The 16,051-nt window shown below is 50.1% G+C and overlaps 1 protein-coding gene across 2 annotated transcripts in view; it reads left to right on the top strand.

The window, feature by feature from the left end:
- The window catches only part of LOC125437443 (acetylcholine receptor subunit gamma-like), a 40,734-nt gene that overhangs the window by 23,999 nt on the left and 684 nt on the right, over positions 1-16,051 (top strand). For both annotated transcript variants that reach the window (XM_048504995.1, XM_048504994.1), the window contains exons 7-10: positions 5,344-5,547; positions 7,748-7,862; positions 12,892-13,006; positions 14,632-14,839. In XM_048504995.1, coding sequence (XP_048360952.1) covers positions 5,344-5,547; positions 7,748-7,862; positions 12,892-13,006; positions 14,632-14,839 — 642 coding nt within the window. The remainder of the gene's footprint in view (positions 1-5,343; positions 5,548-7,747; positions 7,863-12,891; positions 13,007-14,631; positions 14,840-16,051) is intronic.

Below are 16,051 nucleotides of genomic sequence, written 5' to 3'. Positions count from 1 at the left end.
TTGTGTGAGACAAAAGGCTGAACTAGATGGACCACTGGTCTGATCCAGCAGGGTTCTTCAGGTGTTCTTATGAAGGCCTCAGTCTCTATGCCTTGTTTGTTGGACCTCCAGAGGAGCTGGTTGGCCACTGTGTGAGACAGGATGCAGGACTAGATGGACCACTGTTCTGATCCAGCAGGGTTCTTCAGGTGTTCTTATGAAGACCTCAGTCTCTATGCCCTGTTTGTTGGACCTCCAGAGGAGCTGGTTGGCCACTGTGTGAGACAGGATGCAGGACTGGATGGACTCTCACTGCTCTGATCCATCAAGGCTCTTCTGATGTTCTCATGAAGGTTCTATGCCTCTATGCCTTGTTGTGGGACCTTCAGATGAACTGGTTGACACCTGTGTGGATCAGGATGCTGGACTAGATGGACCTTCATTGCTCTGTTTTGCATTCAAAGCTCTGGCCACGCAGCTCCGCTTGGTGACCTGACGTTATGACGGAGGCAGAAATCAGTCTCCGTCTCTCTCTTGTTCTCAACCCATGCTTAATGAAATGACACAGCTGTCTGTAATTCAGAGCACAGTAGGCAATAAAAAGGCATTGCTGGCCTGGCTATCAGAAAGCCGGGCAGGAGACAGAAGTCTCTTCCTGACGGCGGATTAGGCGATCCAGTCATTCCGCGGCAGATATGATTAATTCAGAAACTCTTTAATTATGTGTTCCTGCAGGGCAGGGGGTTGGACTTGATGGCCCTTGGGGTCTCTTCCAACTCTATGATTCTTCCAGTGGTGTTCTGTTAGTTGATGGGAAAGCCCAGACAAAGACTGTGGGTTCGATCTTCCCCACCTTGCTCATTCTATCCTCTCTGATCCCCCCCTCCTTAATAGCCAACCCCCGGGGCATTTATCCACACAGGTCTTATCATGACCCCCAACAAAGCCCTCTCGGTGAGAAAAGGAGTCTCACCTCTGCTAGTGGAAAAGATTGCAAGACACAGCCGTGTGCTACCCATAAGCCCTCTTCAGCGGTTGTGGGTTTGTTTGATTACTCATTCATTGGACCCAACGGTCCCCAATGGAGGCCTAAAAGTGCCTCACCTTGTTCCTCTCTTGTGCATTTTATTCTCACAACAACCCTGTGAAGTAGGTTAGGCTGAGAGCACGCAACGAGCTTCAAGTCAGCCACCAAGTTTTGTGGGGATGCCAAACCACATATTCCCAGATCCTGGTCCAACCCTCTAACCCTGTGGTAGCGAACCTTTGGCACTCCGGATGTTATGGACTACAATTCCCATCAGCCCCTGCCAGCATGGTCAATTGGCCATGCTGGCAGGGGCTGAATGAAGTATGATCCCCAACTTTATCCTGGAGGTGTAAAGTCCACCCTACTACTCTAACCCATAGGTGTCAAACTCACGGCCCTGCAGATATTATGGACTACAGTTCCCATCATCCCCTGCCCAGCTGGGAAGCTTCAGAGGTGTTCCTGCAGCCCCTCCCAGATGTTCATGAGAGCTACCATTCCCCATGAAGCCCTACCACTTGGTCATGCCTGGCAGGGGAGCTGATGGGAACTGTCTAGTCCATGAACATCCCTGGAGGGAGCACCACATAGTGTGAACCCCTGCCTCCTAACCCATAGGTGTCAAACTCACGGCCCTGCAGATATTATGGACTACAGTTCCCATCATCCCCTGCCAGCTGGGGCTTCAGATGTTCTGGCCCTCCAGATGTTCATAGACTACAATTCCCATGAGCCCTACCACTTGGCCATGCTGGCAGGGGCTGATGGGAATTGTAGTCCATGAACATCTGGAGGGCCATAGTTTGAAGACCCCTGCTCTAACCCATAGGTGTCAAACTCGCGGCCCTCCAGATGTTCATGGACTACAGTTCCCATCATCCCCTGCCAGCTGGCAGGGGATGATGGGAACTGTAGTCCATAACATCTGGAGGGGCGCGGGTTTGACACCTGTGCTCTAACCCTTACACCACACAGCTGCCAGTATTAGATTGCGACTTGACTTGATGGCCCATATATGCCTATTCTTGGTATCACATCCCCGCATCCCCAAGAGGCCACCCTCTTCGTCCTTGTGGTTGTGCCGGCCCCGTTTCCCTGGGCTCCACGACTGTTTATAACGATCCAACAAGAGAATAATTTGTATTTGTTTTTCCTTCTATTGCGCCGTTCCTTTTATTTCCCTCCCGGTCCCTCCGCACATCTGCTGCTGCCATTCTCCATCATGTTTTAATAGCATCTCGAAAGTGCAAAGTTTGTCGTCGGGAGCAAGCAGGGGTTTTTTTCCCCCCACATTATTAGGACAAGCAAGTTATTTTACACTGGTAAAAATCCATCGCTCTGCCAGACAACAGGAAAACACGACGGCGACACCAACTTAATAACGTGTCACGCTTGGCTTTGCCTCGCAGCCGACGGGGGTGGGAGGGAAAGAAAAATGTGGCATACTACAGCAGCAGGCAGGCTGGAGACATTCAGGGACTCAGCGCCGGGCAGGATCCGCTCAGCGCCCTACCAAATCCCAGCAGCTGGCTGAAATCCCCTTGAAATGGAAGGTGGTGGGAGGCATATTGCAGATGTAGAGGGGTTTGCCTCTTTGGGTGAAACTGCAGGGATCTGTGTGGGCATTTTGCATCTGGAGAATAATGCTCTGGATCTCTTTCCCATTATCCCATAGGTGTCAAACTCGCAGCCCTCCAGATGTTATGGACTACAGTTCCAGAGGTGGGATCCAACAGGTTCTCACAGGTTCCCGAGAGTAGGTTACTAATTATTTGTGTGTGCCGAGAGGGGGTTACTAATTGGTGATTTTGCCACGTGATGTTTGCCTTAGTTACGCCCCTTCTCTCAGCAGCAGCCCGCAGAACTTGAAGCAGTCTAGCAGGAGGGGCACCGGCGTGCGTGGCAGCCTGCGCCTGCGTGCATTCGTTTCCTGCCCAAGGACCGGCGCAGCGGCTGCGTCCTTGCCACAGCCCCACCCAGGAATGCCCCACCCCTGGAATGCCCGGCCACTCCCCCATCGTGCCCCGCCCAGCCTCATTGGCGCTACGCCACAGTTTGAATCCCACCACCATGGGAACCTGTTACTAAAATTTTTGGATCCCACCACTGTACAGTTCCCATCATCCCCTGCCAGCATGATGGGAACTGTAGTCCATAACATCTGGAGGGCCGTGAGTTTGACACCTGTGCATTATCCTACTGCTATAGCTGCCTGCCCAAGTGAACTGGAACTGGTCTCCCCATCTATCCAGATGAAGCTTTGGTTTTTGTAAGGTGTGCTGGCATCTTCTTTTTGGGGCTGGGTGGAGAAAATGAGAGAGAGAGAGAGCTACAAGTACAAGATTATTCCAGTGTTGTTGGTTTCAGCTTTATTTTACTTTGTTATTCGACTTATATCCCGCCCTCCCCCGTAGGGCTCAGGGCGGCGAACAACAGTGGTATCAACAAGAAACATCAATCAGCATAATCAAATCAGCAAACATTGATGAACGTAGCATCACGAAATGGCAAACACATCCATAATCCTAGCACAGCTGCATGAAATATAACAGTATAAACAGCGAACAGCAAGCATCAATAATCAAAACATTGCACATGGCAAAAAGCATCAGCGAGCACAGCATAGTAACACAATTGTGGGTCGGTTACCTAAGAATGCGTCACAACAGTTCCCTCAAAAGATGGTTGTCAGTGCCGGAGTAGGGCTGGCAACTCATGGCTGGGAAATTCCTGGATATTTGGGGGCGTGGTTTGGGGAGGGTGAGATTTGGGGAGGGAGGGGCAGTGCTGGGATCCAAAAATTTTAGTAACAGGTTCCCATAAGGGTGGGATTCAAACTGTGGCGTAGCGCCAATGGGGCTGGGCGAGGCACGACGGGGGTGTGGCCGGGCATTCCTGGGTGGGGCTGTGGCAAGGACGCAGCCGCTGCACCGGTCCTTGGGTGGGAAACGAACGCACGCAGGCGCAGGCTGCCACGGACGCCGGTGCACCTCCTGCTAGACTGCTTCAAGTTCTGCGCGCTACTGCTGAGAGGAGGGGCGTAACTAAGGCAAAAATCACGTGGCCAAATCACCAATGAGTAACCCCCTCTCGGCACACACAAATAATTAGTAGCCTACTCTCGGGAACCTGTGAGAACCTGTTGGATCCCACCTCTGGGGAGGGGTCTCAGCAGAGTATAATGCCCACTTTCCAAAGCAGCCATTTTCTTCAGGGGAAATCCTCTCTGTAGTTTGGAGCTCTGGAGATATCCAGGTTCTACCTGGAGGCTTGCTAACCCTAGAATGGAGGTAGAACACGGTGCGCAGAATTCAGTTGTGCTTCACAGTTAATCTCTGTGTTTGTGTATGTGTGCAGAGATGGATTCTCTCATGCCCATGTGATTCTGGCCATTTATGCACGGGCCACTTACCCCACAGCTATTTGCTCTGCATTGGGTTTTTCCTGTATTTTTTGTTTGTTTGTTTGTTTATGTAACCCCCATGCTCAGAATGGGTTGACCCAGAAAGGGGTGGAGACTCAAAGCAGCAAGAGGCTGCAGCAGACCTCATGGAGTTGGAGGAGACAAGGCTACCAGACTCGGACCTTGGTTGTATAAGCCCTTAACACCTTGTTAAGGGTTTTCTTTTTGGGGTTGTAATGGGTGAGAGTTCTCCTGGAAACCTTCATCATGTTGAATCCTGTTCACCAAGCCCTTGGAGTCTTCAGGAGCCAACCCACTTGCAAAGAAGAATTGGACTTGGCAGAATCAGTAGACTGTAAATATAAGGACTTGAAAATGCAACCTGAACAGGACCTTGAAATGTGATGTTAAATGTTGATGTTTAATGTTATGTGTTAAGAAAGTAAACCATTTTGTTTTTAAAAATTTGTTGTTGCAAACCCATTCCACGTTCTGCCCCACAGAACCCACAGATAGAGGTTACATTTACACTGGGATTCTCTCAGTCTTTGGTTTAGCATCACTTTGCTAGACCATGTCAATTTTAAGGGGCTATCCCTCCAGCAATATATCTTCAGCATTCAAATAAAAAAGAAAGAAAGCCCTTCTGATCGCTTTGAAATGGTGGTCCAAAGATCAGGAGAAACAGGTGTGAACAGGGAAAGGTGGGGGGGAAAGTGGAAAACCTGAAGAAAGCTTAAGGCACAGGGATCTCCTTCGCTTTCCCTGCAAAGTGCGAGAAAAAGTTGCGCTCAAACAGGTTCTGGAAACTTGGGGGATTCTCGTCTCAGAAATCGCGGTGAGTTGCGAAGAGGGGAAAACCTGTGCGTAACTGAGAATCAATCTCAAAGCGCTCAATGTAAGTGTGTAAATGGCCTTTGTCTTCCCATAGAGAATGGAGAATGGGCCATTAAGCACCGCCCAGCCAAGAAGGTAGTGAACGCCAAGCGCTTCACGCCGGATGACATCGGATATCAGCAGATTGTTTTCTTCCTAATCATCCAGAGGAAGCCACTCTTCTACATCATCAACATCATCATCCCTTGTGTCCTCATTTCCTCCGTCGCTGTGCTGGTGTACTTCCTGCCTGCCAAAGGTCAGTGTCAGGACGCTGTCATGGCATCACAAAGGATGTCGTTTGTTGTCCAGGTTCCTGTGGCTCATCTCCGTACGAACCTTGCATTTGGTTTTCTACCAGTTTAATAGTTGTGGCTTCATGTGCAAAATCTTTGGCAGAGGAGAAGGTTCAGAATTCTCTTTAACAGCTGCCCCAACTCCACTGCTTACCAAACTGCATTTCCCAGAATCCCATGGGCAGTGGCGTATTTGCCTAGGGACATGGGGTACCCTATGTCCCCCGGCGCCCCCTAGTGGAGGGCGCAAAAATGTGTGTTTTTTCTATTTTTTAGTGTTTTTTCAGTTTTTGGCCTGCAGGGGGTGCAGTTTTTAGGCTAGCAGCACCAAAATTTCAGGGATTTTTCAGGAGACTCTCTTGATGATACCACCCAAGTTAGGTGAGGTTTGGTTTGGGGGTCCAAAGTTATGGACTCCCAAAAGGGGTGCCTCATCCCCCATTGTTTACAATGGGAGCTAATAGGAGATGGGAGCTACACTTTTGAGGGTCCATAACTTTGGACCCCTGAACCAAACTTCACCAAACCTGGGTGGTATCATCAGGAGAGACTCCTAAATATACGCTGAAAGTTTGGTGCTGCTAGCTTAACAATTGCACCCCTGACAGCAGGCATCCCCCAAATTTCCCCAGATTCTCCTTTTAAATCTACCTCCTTCGGCATGGACTTAAAAGGAGAATCTGAGGTCCCCAGTTTAAACATTGAAAGTGATGCTGTTTCAGGGTGGGGGAGAATCCACCCCAAAACAACATCACTTTCAATGTTGTTTTAACTGGGAATCCCAGATTCTCCCTTTAAGGTGGATTTAAAAGAAGAATTTGGGCTCCCTAGTTTGGGCTCCACTTTCAACACCATTGAAAGTGATGCTGTTTGGGGGTGGATTCCACTGGAGGTGTTTTGTGAGAGATGATGCTGACATTTGTTTGGTAAATGTTTTGCTGGGGGTGATTTGTGAGAGATTTACATGCTTAATACACACTTGCATTGGCTTGGAGCTGTTTCTCAGGCTAACAGCCTACCTCACAGGGTTGGTGTGAGGACAAAATTAGGAAAGAGAGTTGGGGAGAGAACCATGTATGTTTTGCTGGGGGTGGGAGGTGTTTTGTGAGCTGGTGCAAAAAATCATTGTTTGGTTGTGGTGGGGGAGGGTGGCCGCCCATACAGGGTGGGGGGGCACCAAATTCAGGTTTTGTTCATGGGTTCCAGTTTGCCTAGATACGCCTCTGCCCATGGGGAGATAAAAATGGCTGTCCCACAACTTGAAGGCTGGGGCGTGCCCAAGATGGGGCCAATGAGGAATCAGGTGGACATATGTGAGAGTCAGGGCAGTGTAGTGGATAGAGTAGGATCTAACAGACCTAGATTCAACTCCTGATGCTGCTGTGGAACCTCGCTTGGTGACCTTGTGCCAGTCACACAGCCTGACCTACCTCGCAGGGTTGTTGTAAGAAGGAGAAGAGGAGGATCTAAAGCTCTTTGGATCCCCATTGGAGTTGGAGGTGGAGGAGCTGCTTTTGATAGCCCACGTTTCTCTACCTGTAAAGAGTCTCGAAGTGAATGTTGTGGGTTTTCTGGGTTGTGTGGCCATGTTCCAGTAGTATTTTCTCCTGATGTTTCACCTGGCATTTTCAGATGCAGGCGAAACATCAGGAGAGAATACTACTGAAACATGGCTGTACAATCCAGAAAACCCACAACATCCTAGTGATTTTGGCTGTGGAAGCCTTCGACAACACAGTCTCCAAGTGGCTTACAATTGCCTTTCCTTCCCCTCCCCACAACAGACACCTTATGGAGAAGGTGGGGCTGAGAGAGTTTGGAGAGAGCTGTGAAGGGCCCAAGATCACCCAGCAGGCTTCATGCGGAGGAGCGGGGAATTGAACCCCAGTGCATCAAATTAGACTCTGCCCCTCATGTCGAGGAAAGGGGAATCAAACCCAGTCCTCCAGATTAAAGTTTGCCGCTCGAGCGGAGGAGTGCGGAATCAAATCCAGTTCTCTAGGTTAGAGTCTGCCTCTCTGACAACTACATGCTGGTGAGATACAAACGTCCTGAATAAGTAAATGAAATAATACAAACGTCCTGAATAAGTAAATGAAAGGCATTATGGGAACCTCCCCCCCTTCTTCCCTAGTCACCTTCTTCCCTTTCTTGTCTCTGCAGCTGGCGGACAGAAGTGCACCGTCTCCATTAACGTCCTTCTTGCCCAGACTGTTTTCCTCTTCCTGATTGCAAAGAAAGTCCCCGAGACGTCCCAGGGGGTGCCGCTCATCGGAAAGTAAGCAGCTCTCCCAAGGATCTCCCATCAAGCCTCACCAGATAGCCCACCACGATGGGTAGTATCCTGGCCTTGGCTGATGCCCTCCTCTCCAGCAGTGCCAAAAGTGGGAGGAGGGGCTGTCATCTGGTCAAGACCCACCCACCTTGGGGGAGGAGGGATGGAGGAGGAGGAGGAGGGGGGAGCCCATCATCTGGTTGGGGCCCACCCAGTGGTGGGATCCAACAATTTTAGTAACAGGTTCCCATGGTGGTGGGATTCAAACTGTGGCGTAGCGCCAATGGGGCTGGGGCGAGGAGGGGCATGAGAGAGTGGCGTGGCCAGCAGGCATTCCTGGGGCGGGGCTGTGGCGGGGCGCAGCCGCTGCGCGGGATCGCGGGAAGCTTGAATGCACGCAGGCGCAGGCTGCCACACACGCTGGTGCACCTCCTGCTAGACTGCTTCAAGTTCTACGCGCTACTGCTGAGAGGAGGGGCGTAACTAAGGCAAAAATCACATGGCAAAATCACCCATTAGTAACCCCCTCTCGGCACACACAAATAATTAGTAACCTACTTTCGGGAACCTGTGAGAACCTGCTGGATCCCACCTCTGGGCCCACCTACCCTGGGGGGAGGGGGAAAGGGGAAAGGATGCCATGCAGCACTGCGCCCCTCCTTCTGGTTGTATCCAGAATGTTGGCATTAGGGTTGCCAACCTCCAGGCGACACCCAGAGCTGTCCCGCTATTACAGTTGATTTCTGGATGTCCCAGAACAGTTCATCAGCAGAGTTTAAAGCGGAGTCACTCTGGTCAGATGAGAAGGTCTAGCAGTCTTCTTGCACTCACTGCAACCTCCTACCACACTCGGAAAAGAATACTCTCTCCACGCAAGATATTCTTTCCATAGGAAGGTTTTACTTTAGCAGTTGCAAGGTTACACAAGTCTATGCTATACAAGACTATAAAGCTATACAGAGCTCTTTAGCAAGAACACAGTGAACTTACACACTGAACTTAACACTCAACTCAGACTCAGAACTTACACCAAACTTAGCATATACAATGCATTGGTTCTTATACATCCAACAAGGATACTTTCCCCCCGCCCCGGCAACAGCCTCTCATTGGTCTAGAGCTGTGGTGGCGAACCTATGGCACTCCAGAAGTTCATGAACTACAATTCCCATCAGCCCCAATTGGCCAAACAGCGGCCCCTTCCGGACATACAAGACGACTCAGGTTCGACTCGTGTCGGCGGAATCGTACCTCAACTCTAGTCCTCCCGTTCCTCCACACAGAAGCTGACTCGTGTCTCCGGAGCCGAGCTCAGAGGGCGGGACCACCTCCCCCGCACTGCGTTCTGATTGGGATGAGTCTCCCTTCTGCGCATGCCCAAAGCTTCTCATGCCGCCATGTCTCCCGACAAATGCTGAGCTGTGATTGGCTGGCTGGCAGAGTCGAGTCATCGGAGATTCCGCACTCTGTCGGCTTCGGCTCAAGCGCAACCTGAGTACGCCAGTTGACTCGACCTCCCAGTCGAGCTCAGAAATTCAACGGCGAGAGGGGGGTGAGTCGAGTCAGACACGAGTCCGACGCTATGTATGTGCGGAGGACTCGGGTCGGACTCAAGTCGATCTAAGGTCGACTCCTACAATGCGGAAGGGGCCAGCAGGGGCTGATGGGAATTGTAGTCCATGAACATCTGGACAGCCGCAGGTTGCAGACCCCTGCCCTAGACTGACTATCTCTGGCCTCTTTGTTGGGCAAACTTCTGCTGACTAGAAGATGAACCTTTTGTGACCCTTTCTTTTTTTATATATATCATGATACAGTTCCCCTGGCTGTTTTGGAGTGTAGACTTGGTGGATAGATTTATTTATTTATTAGATTTATAGCCTGTTCTCCCTGCCAAAGAGGGCTCAAAGCTTCTTCCAGTATATCGCTAAAACAGAGACAATATAATGACAGCTTAAAATCCAATATACAAACACATCAAACTGTAGCCAGGCTACATAAATAATGAATGTAATACCATAGAATCAAAGAATAATAGAATCATGGAGTTGGAAGAGACCCAAGGGCCATCAAGTCCAATTCTCCTGCCATGCAGGAATTTTCTCTCTGTCAACATTTTCTACCCCATGTACCTTGCTACAGTTCTTCCTCTCCCCCAAACTCCTCCCTCCCCGGGCTCCGACCCCCAAATCTTTAGGTATTTCCCAACTCAGAGCTGTCAACCTTAGGTGTCATCATGACACACCAGTGATTTCCCAAACATCTGCAAGCAGGGAAAATGCTAAAGACTCCCTGCCCAGCGCTGCTTCTCATTGAGGGAACCTTTGTGTGCCTCTAAATGAGGCAAATCGTGCCCCCTCCCAAGGGATTTTTGGGATTTTGAAGGGAATGTTCCATCCTGTAAGCCTGAAGTGGAGCAGAGATTGACCCCTCCTTAAGACCGCGGCCGTCGTCGGCTCACGTCGTCGCTAAATATCCTTGGAATATTCGGTGACGGCGTTCGAGAACCTGCCCTGTTTGATCTCAGGAGCTGATATTTGAGAACAGCCGTTTGAGGGAATTTGCTCGTGACGTGCCTTTAATGGTTAAGATGTCAGTTGGCAGGCTGGCAATTGTCCTTCGGTGTCAGACCCCGTTGGCCGTCCCAAAGCAATATTTAGCTTTCATTGTGTTTCGTCGTTGGCAACGGAACGGTATTTGTCAGAATGTAACAGCTGGCCTGCAAGGGGACCGGAATCCGAAAATATCTGCGAGACGGCGAACAGTGGGCTTTCGTGCCTGAGAGATAGAGGTGGGGTGTCATTTAACGTGGCACCGCGTTGGACGGCTGACAGATTATAAGGTTTCTGGCCTGGTGCCTCCCGAAAAGGAAAAAGCCACAAAGTCCAAGTGTAGGGTTTGATAATATATTCCGAGAGATTCTTAAGTAGCAGAGCTGTGCAGTGGCAAGCAAAGATAGGCGGGAATGCTGAATTGCTGTTGTATAAAAAATACTTTACTAGCTTAGGGAAGGGTTACATGGAGATAAAACAATAACAAGCTATACTTCTCTGTGACATATTTGCAGTAGAAGGCTGCATCTGGCAGCTAATTTGCTGACTAGCCTCGTGGCTTCCTCTAGTGTGCTATGCACTGCTCAAACAAAGAAACAGAGTTAACTTTATAACCCCGGGCTACGTGACCACTTGCATGCAACCAGTGGTGGGATCCAAAAATTTTAGTAACAGGTTCCCATGGTGGTGGGATTCAAACTGTGGCGTAACGCCAATGGGGCTGAGCGGGGCACGACGGGGGTGTGGCCGGGCATTCTGGGGCGTGGCATTCCTGGGCGAGGCTGTGGCAAGGACGCAGCCGCTGCGCCGGTCCTGGGGCAGGAAACGAATGTGCACAGGCTGCCACGCACGCCGCTGAACCTCCTGCCAGACAGCTTCAAGTTCTGCGCGCTACTGCTGAGAGGAGGGGCGTAACTAAGGCAAACATCACGTGGCAAAATCACCAATTCGTAACCCCCTCTCGGCACACACAAATAATTAGTAACCTACTCTCGGGAACCTGTGAGAACCTGCTGGATCCCAGCTCTGCATGTAACCAAGGTCTGACTGACTGACCAATAGCTAATCCATAGAGCAGGTCATAAAACAGTGACCTCAGCAACTGGTTGACACACACAGGCAGTTATCCCTTTAGTAACTGAATTGTGACAGGCACTTGCAAATACCGAGCCACAACAAGCCAAGCCAAACATTTTCATTCCTCTACATTCGTCTACAAAGCTGGGGATTGGTTTGCTGATCTCCAGGTGAGGCAGGAAAATCTCCCAGAATTATAACTGATCTCCAGACCACAGATATCCATCTGTTCTTTTGGAGAAAATGGCTGCTTTCGAGAGTAGAATCTAAGGCAGGGGGTGCCCCACAGGGTGACAGAGGGCGCCGTGGGACCCACGAACACATTTCCTGGCACCCACCAAGTCTGTTTAGGAAGTCGGTGGGGCCAGGCAGGGCTTTTGATTGTGAGAGATTTGATTGAGGTGCAGGTTATTTTAAAAGGTTGTTTAGCAGCAGCTGCCTCCACAGAGCAAGGATCTGCACTGTGTTACTAAAGTTAAGCTTCAGCGATCGTTTTTGTGACCGACTCCGCCTTCTGTGGCAGCCATTTTGGCAGCCATTTTATGCTGTGGCAGAATTCCACATTTGCCCATGGGCTGAAACAGGTCGGAGACCCCTGATCGAAGGTATTACACCACGCTGTAGTCCCTCCCTTCACTGAACCCTGCTTTCCCCAGACTCTATCCCCAAAGCTCTAGGAATTTCTTAACCCAGAGTTGGCCATCTTGGCCAGGATCAAGGGCAGGCTGTTTTAATCGAGCATGTAGACGAGAGAAGCAGTGGCGTAGGAGGTTAAGAGCTCGTGTATCTAATCTGGAGGAACCAGGTTTGATTCCCAGCTCTGCCGCCTGAGCTGTAGAGACTTATCTGGGGAATTCAGATTAGCTTGTGCACTCCCACACATGCCAGCTGGGTGACCTTGGGCTAGTCACAGCTTCTCGGAGCTCTCTCAGACCCACCTACCTCCCAGGGTGTTTGTTGTGAGGGGGGAAGGGCAAGGAGATTGTAAGCCCCTTTGAGTCTCCTGCAGGAGAGAAAGGGGGGATATAAATCCAAACTCCTCCTCCTCTTCTTCTTCTTCTTCTGAGCAGCAGTGGAGGTTAAGAGCTCATGTATCTAATCTGGAGGAACCAGGTTTGATTCCCAGCCCCACCTAAGGCAGTAAGCCCCTTTGAGTCTCCTGCAGGAGAGAAAGGGGGGATATAAATCCAAACTCCTCCTCCTCCTCCTCCTCTTCTTCTACTTCTTTTTCTTCTTCTACTTCTTCTACTTCTTCTACTTCTTCTACTTCTTCTTCTTCTTCTTCTTCTTCTTCTTGATTGTGGTGGGCTCTGGTGCTTTTTCCCAGCCTGCCTTCAAAACCAAAAATGAGCTTGGCTAGAAGGCGGAAAGCAGGGACCCATGTTCCCTTTTTGGCCCCACAGGTACTTGACTTTCATCCTGGTGGTCACCATCGTCATAGTCGTGAATGCTGTTATTGTACTGAACGTCTCTCTGAGGACTCCGAATACCCACTCTATGTCGAAACGGGTCCGGCAGGTAATTGTTAAAAATCCTTATTTTAAATATATTTTAGTACCGCTTCTTCACGGACAGGCACCCACGGCTCTTGGAGTGTAATAGAATGCAGAATGATGGACCAGTCCCAAAATTACATAGCCAGCACTAACCACAATTGCAAAAATAACAGGGAAAAAATTCATATAATCCAACCCTCTAGCCTTTCTGTACCTCTGCACAGAAGTTTCCTACCTCTGTGTGGAACTGAGCTGCCTGTGAGAACCCGCCCTGCCGGGCAGCTGCGCAATCTGCGCAGCACGGATACGGCGTTTGCGCAGCTGTGCGGCTTGCGGGGAACATTGATCCCAACCAAAACAGCAGCAGCTCCGGAGAATCAGAAGATCAGACCGAAATAATGGAAAACAGTTTTGGACAAATGCTGAATAATACTCAGGAAAACACCAGGACAAGAAAAGGGTGCTCCATAGCCTGGGGGCGGGGACACCACTAAAAAGGCCTCACTTTTGTGATCTCTTCTCAGCAGCATTGGCGCAGTGGTTAAGAGCAGGTGCGCTCTAATCTGGACAACTGGGTTTGATTCCCCGCTCTGCCACTTGAGCTGTGGAGGCTTATCTGGGGAACTAGATTAGCCTGTGCACTCCAACACACGCAAGCTGTCTTCATCCTCTTCTCTAGTCGTAGAGTTGCCAACTCCTAGGTGGGCTCTGGAGATCTCCTGCAATTATGCCTCATCTCCAGAGGCAGGCAATGGCAAATTCTCTATTCACCTCTTGCCTTGAAAACCATGTCTGTCTAAGACAGCTGTAGTTTGCTGACACTTTTCCGCCATCCTTCCCCCTTGCTTCCTCTTTTCTGACCTCAGAAGCTAAGCAGAGCTGGCCTTAGTTGGTACTTGGATGGGTGACCTCCAGGGACATCCTGGGCCGCTACACCGAGACAGTAAATAGCAAACTTTCTTGGTTCAATGCAGAGGCGTATCTAGGGAAAATACAGCCTCGTGGAAAATCTGAGTTTTCCGGCCCCCCACAACCCCGTATGGGCAGCAACCCTCTCCCACCACAACCAAACAAGTCACTTGTCTTGAAGTCAGTGTATGGACCTGGGAGGAAGGAGGAGGGGGTGTGGGGGTGATTTCCCACCCCTAAGGTGACCAGAATTTCACGTTTCAAATGCAGGACATGCACGTGGCTGCGCGCGTGGCTGCAGGAGCGCAATGCCTTTTGGGGTACTCCCCGGTTTCCCGCCCTGTCATAGGGTGGGAAATGGAGGTGCCCCAGTGCGGCACCCTTTCAAAAAGCGGGAGAATTAAGCAACCCCGCGGGACGCGGGACAAATTACTCAAAAGCGGGACTGTCCCGCCAAAAGCGGGACATCTGGTCACCTTGCCCCCACCCCACGTGACTAAATGGCTGCAGCCTGAGGACATCTTCCCAATATGTCCTCCTGGGTGGTACGCCCCTGGTTCAACTCTTATCTTGAAAACCCCATGAGGGGCCATGATGGTACACCAGCTGCGAATTGGTAGTGCTTTTTCACCACCAGATTTTCCACTGAAGGCAGCCGCTGCGTCTTCTGCGGCCTTCCTCTTCCCAAGTCCCCGCGATGTCATCTTTCGCTTCTTCTCTCCGATCCTGACTCCCCAGGTTTTCCTGCACCTGCTGCCGCATTATTTGGGCATGCACATGCTCCACAGCGGCCAGCCTGCCGAGACTCGGCTCATTCGGCGCCGCAGCTCTCTGGGGCTCATGGCGAAAGCGGACGAGTACATGCTCTGGAAGGCGCGGAGCGAACTCCTCTTTGAACGGCAGAAGGAGCGCCTTGGGCTGATGAAGTCTTTCTTGGCGAAGATAAGTGAGTAGCTGGCTGAAAAGAGCAGACTTTTACTTGTGCATTTAATTAATTCATTTGTACCCCGCCTGTTTCTCCATGGTGATCCAGAGTGGCTCACATAAGTCTTCGCTCCTCTATTTTATCCTCACAACAACCCTATGAGGTAGAATAGTTTCACAAGAGCCAGTGTGGTGTAGTGCTTAAGAGCAGGTGTACTCTAATGTGGAGAACCATGTTTGATTCCCCATTCTGCCACTTGAGCTGTGGAGGCTTAGCTGGGGAACCAGATTAGTTTGTGCACTCCAACACTGCCAGCTGGGTGACCTTGGGCTAGTCACAGTTCTTCAGAGCTCTCTCTGCCCCACCCACCTCACAGGGTGTTTGTTGTGAGGGGAAAGGAGCAGGGGTGTAATGAGGCAAACTGGAGCCCTGGGCAAAACCTGAGTTGGATGCCCCCCCCCATGGGCGGCCACCCCACCATGACCAAAAAATTCTTTTTGCACCAGGTCATTGGTGCCTACATGGGGTGCATTTTTAGACATATCACCTCCAAAATTTCAGCGTATCATCAGGATACTGTTCTTATGCTACCCCCCAAGTTTGGTGCAGTTTGGTTTAGTGGGGACAAAGTTATGGACCCTCAAAAGGGACCTCTCCCTTTAAATCCCCCCAATCCATGCCGAATTTAGACAAACAACATGGCTGTCAACGCTGCTTTCCCTCTCCTCCCCTCCCCCTGCTTGCCACTCACCCCACCTACAAGACAAAAATGGGAAAAAACCCTAAAAAATGCAAAAAAATAAATCAAACTAACCTCAAGGGTACCCTGAGATATGAAGAGCGAGGTCAAGGGTACCGTGACGTTGAAAAGGTTGGGAAACACTCCTCTAGACAGCTTGTTCCTAGATAAGACTACATGTTTTCAACATATGGAAATAGCAATCTAAATATCAGATAGAGGATTAAAGGCATCGACTACAAACAAGATCAACCGTGGTCATTTCATGAAAATACGAGTCAGAGAAAAATAAGCAGAGATTGCAAGTCCTACAAATAAGCCATTAGGCGAAACTAGGAGAACCGACCCCCTGTTGGGACAGAAAATAAGCGGAAAGAAATAGAATTTAAAGAGACCACAGCATGCTTGCAATTACGTTCAGACTTATGTTTACTCTAACAATAATGTAAAAATGTGTTATTTACTTTGAGAACTTTACTGTATGAATAAACATT

The sequence above is a fragment of the Sphaerodactylus townsendi genome, linkage group LG08, assembly GCF_021028975.2.
Source record: "Sphaerodactylus townsendi isolate TG3544 linkage group LG08, MPM_Stown_v2.3, whole genome shotgun sequence".
NCBI lineage: Eukaryota > Metazoa > Chordata > Lepidosauria > Squamata > Sphaerodactylidae > Sphaerodactylus > Sphaerodactylus townsendi.
The sequence above is the reverse complement of the archived record's forward strand: the minus strand, read 5'-3'. Positions and strand labels throughout refer to the sequence as shown.